We start from the raw sequence: 2,294 nt of genomic DNA, 5'->3' as shown, positions 1-2,294 counted from the left end.
AATTCAGTGGAGGCTGCAACTGTGAATTATAGTTTGTATTTTTAAGAACAAAGTGCCAGTTCTTTACTTTAAATTAAACTCTTACAAAAATTTTTCTTCAACCTTCACCATAAGAAGTGAAAAGTTTTATTTAATATGTACAGTGCCTATAAGAACTGTACAGGTCATTCAAAAAAAATTAAGCATAGCCATTTCCTTTTGTGGTTATAGACCAAAAATAACTAGATTCTTCAACAGAGGAATAAACTCTATGTGAAAAGAAAAGAAAATCAAGAATAAATAAAACTTACTTGGGCAGAAATGTAAAGAAATATTATACATCTGACAGCAATGGGGTTTTACAACAGAGACAATGGGATATACATTTTAGTCAATTAGGCAGGTACAATTTTGAGAAACTGGCATTCTTTGATATTATATATTATAGAAACTCTTTAAGAAAGAGTTCTTCCAGAAGTCTGGTTACTTAGCAACTATTGACCCCTGGAAACAAGTTCATTTTTGGCCTTGTGTTAGGTCACTAAGTCTCACTGAGATTGCTGTGAGTCTTACAGACAGAATTTTCCAAATGGATGAAATGTTGCCTCCAGTACATGGTCTGGCATAGTTAAGAATATAACACTTATTTAGGGGAAGAAAGTCCTTCTCTTAATAGTTCAATGCCTTATGCTCTCTTTTGAGCAACAGTGTGGAGACGATCAGAGCATTCAGCTTTTTTTTAGAGTTATAGGATCAAGTCCTGGCAGTATTTTGCAAAAGCCAAAAGAATGGAAAAGTCCAGGTTCTTTGTTTCACTTGGATCCTCATTAACCCCTTAACAACCATGTTGCAAAAGTCCATAAACACGTGATCTCTTGTTTACCACTAGTTGACAGATGAGAGCTTATTTATTAACACTGAAATCACTATTCACAGAAGTTATGGTCTGCGCATGATGAGTGATGCGTGATGGTCAACGTGGTGATTATAGATACTTTGAAGAATCAAAATAAACTTGCTTTAATATGAGTGTGAAGACATCAGCAGCTGTTGCTAAACAGCGCACTAATGAAATGTTGCCGTGTTATTGTCCCAGGAAGCGAGAAGGAAGAGAGCCTGGGGAGGATGCAGACAATCACCAGGGAAGATATAAAAGGGCATCAAGCCACAGTCTCGCCATATCTTTACGGCCATCCCTGAACATCCACTCAGGCTCCATGGCTTTTGTAGGCTATCCTGGGAACTGTAGTGGCGTATCCTACAGAACTCACTGTTATTTCCCAGTGACTGCTTCTGTTGCTCTTTGTTCCAGCGATGTAAGCCCTATGTTTGGGCTCAGCCTACCCAGTAGCTACCAAGGGAATCTCTGGCTCCTGGATAACTGCCAAGAAACTTGTGGTGAAGCACCAAGCTATGAATCTCCCAGTTCTGAGCCCAAGACCTGCACCACAAGTTGTGACCGATCAAACTCCTCTGTGCCCTGCAACTCTCCAACAGGGGGCAAAATCTGCAGTGCCTGTGAAATGACCAACGTTGGACCCAGCCCCAGCTGCAATCCGTGCCCTCAAACCAAGGGGTATGTATCTGATGGCTGCCCCCCCAGCCAATGTACATCCAAAGCTTGCCAGACCCTCGGTGATGGCTTCAAATGCTTTGGGCAACTTAACTGCTTATCCAAGAGTTTCCAGCCCCTAAGCCACTACAGACTGGGCAGTTTTGGGTACAGAAGCTACCAAGATCTTGGCTTCATACCCAGTGGCTTCTCACCATCACGATATATCACCAACAGCTGCCAACGCCAAAACTATTTACTAAGGAATTGCCAATGTCCATACGATTGGCACAGGAGATGTGCCCCATTGAGCTATTTTTCGAGACCCTTCCGGTCTCTGAGCTCCATACCGAGTTCCTTCCCTCCTCTGAGATATTTATATGGTGGTTACAGACCTCTGAATTGCTACCGATCAACTTATTGCACTTATAGCTGCTAGAAATTGTCCCAAGGTGCAGAAGCCACGCTCTCTAATATTCTGCTGAATTACTTCATGTGTCTCAAGAAGCATGTTCCATTAACTTCAAACATAAATCCAGGACTTTTTCACCACAACTAGTATCACCCGATAGCTTTTCTTTCTGTCACTCTCTTAATGTCCTTTGTGTTGAAGGCTGATCCTGAAGGTACTATTATTGTTCCTGAGACTGAATGTGATGGACACACTGAAGAGATTCCATATGAAATACAAGGCAGTACAGCTTCTTATTTGGGCTGTCACTGTCACCTGTCTGCCAATGCGACTATCTGTGACCTTTGCTGA

General features: G+C 41.7%; 1 protein-coding gene across 1 annotated transcript; it reads left to right on the top strand.

Annotated features, from left to right (window-relative positions):
• The first annotated feature begins 1,196 nt into the window (after window positions 1–1,196).
• On the top strand, window positions 1,197–1,970 carry LOC145539644 (keratin-associated protein 24-1-like). The gene has a single exon (XM_081573665.1). The coding sequence runs from the start codon at window positions 1,197–1,199 to the stop codon at window positions 1,968–1,970; it is 774 nt and encodes a 257-aa protein (XP_081429791.1).
• Window positions 1,971–2,294: the final 324 nt, after the last annotated feature.

This window comes from Giraffa tippelskirchi, chromosome 2, assembly GCF_054371585.1.
Source record: "Giraffa tippelskirchi isolate mGirTip1 chromosome 2, T2T-mGirTip1v1.2.pri, whole genome shotgun sequence".
In the NCBI taxonomy this organism is placed as follows: domain Eukaryota; kingdom Metazoa; phylum Chordata; class Mammalia; order Artiodactyla; family Giraffidae; genus Giraffa; species Giraffa tippelskirchi.
This window is presented reverse-complemented; position numbering and strand designations above follow the sequence as displayed.

What these genes read in the sequence shown, in the direction of transcription:
- LOC145539644 (XM_081573665.1), top strand. Translation starts at nt 1,197, where the DNA reads ATGGCTTTTGTAGGCTATCCTGGGAACTGTAGTGGCGTATCCTACAGA.